This window comes from Bactrocera latifrons, unplaced genomic scaffold (assembly GCF_001853355.1).
Source record: "Bactrocera latifrons isolate USDA-ARS-PBARC rearing strain unplaced genomic scaffold, ASM185335v1 scaffold_3, whole genome shotgun sequence".
Lineage (NCBI taxonomy): Eukaryota > Metazoa > Arthropoda > Insecta > Diptera > Tephritidae > Bactrocera > Bactrocera latifrons.
In genome coordinates, this window is record NW_017536629.1 from 3929656 (window position 1) to 3931083 (window position 1428).

Here is a 1428-nt window from a genome sequence, read left to right on the forward strand (position 1 = left end):
GCACACAGTGTGTGTGTATCGCAACAGTGCGCTTCTCGGCGCTGTTGTCCATCTTCGCTACTTGTGCTGTGCTGTGCAGTGTTATTTGCCGTGGCCGCTGCTATCGCTGCCGCTAACGCTGCTGTTGTGTCTCATCCGACGCGCGCGTTCGACGTTTGGTTTTTGTGGAATTAGTATATGGCTGTCGCTTTTCTACAAGCCGCCGCGCTACGGAGGCTATATAAATAAGCGTAGAGACGCGGAGACTCCGAGTCTCTTTGAATTAAATGAAGCGGTGGTGTCAACAACATCCAACAGCCCACAGCGCTGGTCGTCGCAACTAGCCAACTAGCAATTTTTTTCAGTTTTTGCTTATTTAAAAGTACACACAAATATATATGATTTCTGCTTAGCGAAAAAATATTTCAAAAATAGCAGCTAATTAAAAACTAACCTACGAAACTAGCAAGTAAACGAGAGTTTTGCGAAATTTTTCAAATTTCAAAACCGTTTTTATTTGTTTCTTCTAGAAAAGTAAGCAAACAGTGACTGCGTTAGTGCAAATGCTTTTTGGGCAGTTAAATAATTTTGAAAAATTATTGCAAATAATTTTTATGCAAAGCGAAAATTTTTTGCAAAGCAAATCTCAGAAGTGTTGTGTAAAATAAGTGCTGACCGGTGTTCAAAACTGCCGAAGGACTATAATTAAAAGCAGCAACCACTGACAATGGATTAATTGTAAAACTGAGTGAGAAGTTCAACGTCATTTTATAAGCAAACGTAAAATAATTATTTGGAACTTTTAGCACGAAAAAATCTTATTTTTAGACAATCCTTGCGGTGCTTTAACCCAAGTGAAATATACAATAGTGTAATCTGCCTGAAAAGTGTCAAAAATAAATTGCGTTAAAAAATATTAAAAAAAAAACTACCAAACTTTTTAATTTAAATTGTGTGTTAATTTTTATGAAAAAGCACACAGGCGCCTTGAGTACGAGGAAAATCAAATTAGCAAGTGAAAAAGGTGAGTTGGAGCAGCTTCTAGCTGGCATATAACTTTAAATATTATGTATAACTTAAGCGAAATTCACGGTGATTAAAAACCTAAAAAACTTTGGGGTGAAAACTGAAAATTGTCGTAATGAAAATTGAAAAAAAAAAATTCATTTAGAACTGAAAATTAAAAAAAAAATATATATATTGTGAAATAATGATTAATGAATGATATGAAAGGAATTGTGTAGCTTTTTTTACAGAAATAAAATGTTTCTTTATTCGCAAAATTTTTTTCTGTTTAGAGAAGTGCTTTTTTAGGTTGAAAATATTAAACATTTAAATAGAAATGTTAAAAATTGTTATACATCTTAAAAAATTTTGCGAATTTTTGGGCAAATTTTGTCAATTTTATATAATGAGTAATTACAAAGCTTGAAATGAAAGAATGAAAAT

General features: G+C 32.9%; 1 protein-coding gene across 3 annotated transcripts in view; it reads left to right on the forward strand.

Moving 5' to 3' along the window:
* The first annotated feature begins 275 nt into the window (after nucleotides 1–275).
* The window catches only part of LOC108970448 (microtubule-associated protein futsch), a 110341-nt gene continuing 109188 nt past the window's right edge, over nucleotides 276–1428 (forward strand). For 2 of the 3 annotated variants that reach the window (XM_018935843.1, XM_018935846.1), the window contains exon 1: nucleotides 276–1003. In XM_018935843.1, the coding sequence (XP_018791388.1) occupies nucleotides 946–1003 (58 nt within the window). In that variant the 5' untranslated portion in view covers nucleotides 276–945. The remainder of the gene's footprint in view (nucleotides 1004–1428) is intronic. The other variant, XM_018935844.1, reaches the window with a different exon arrangement.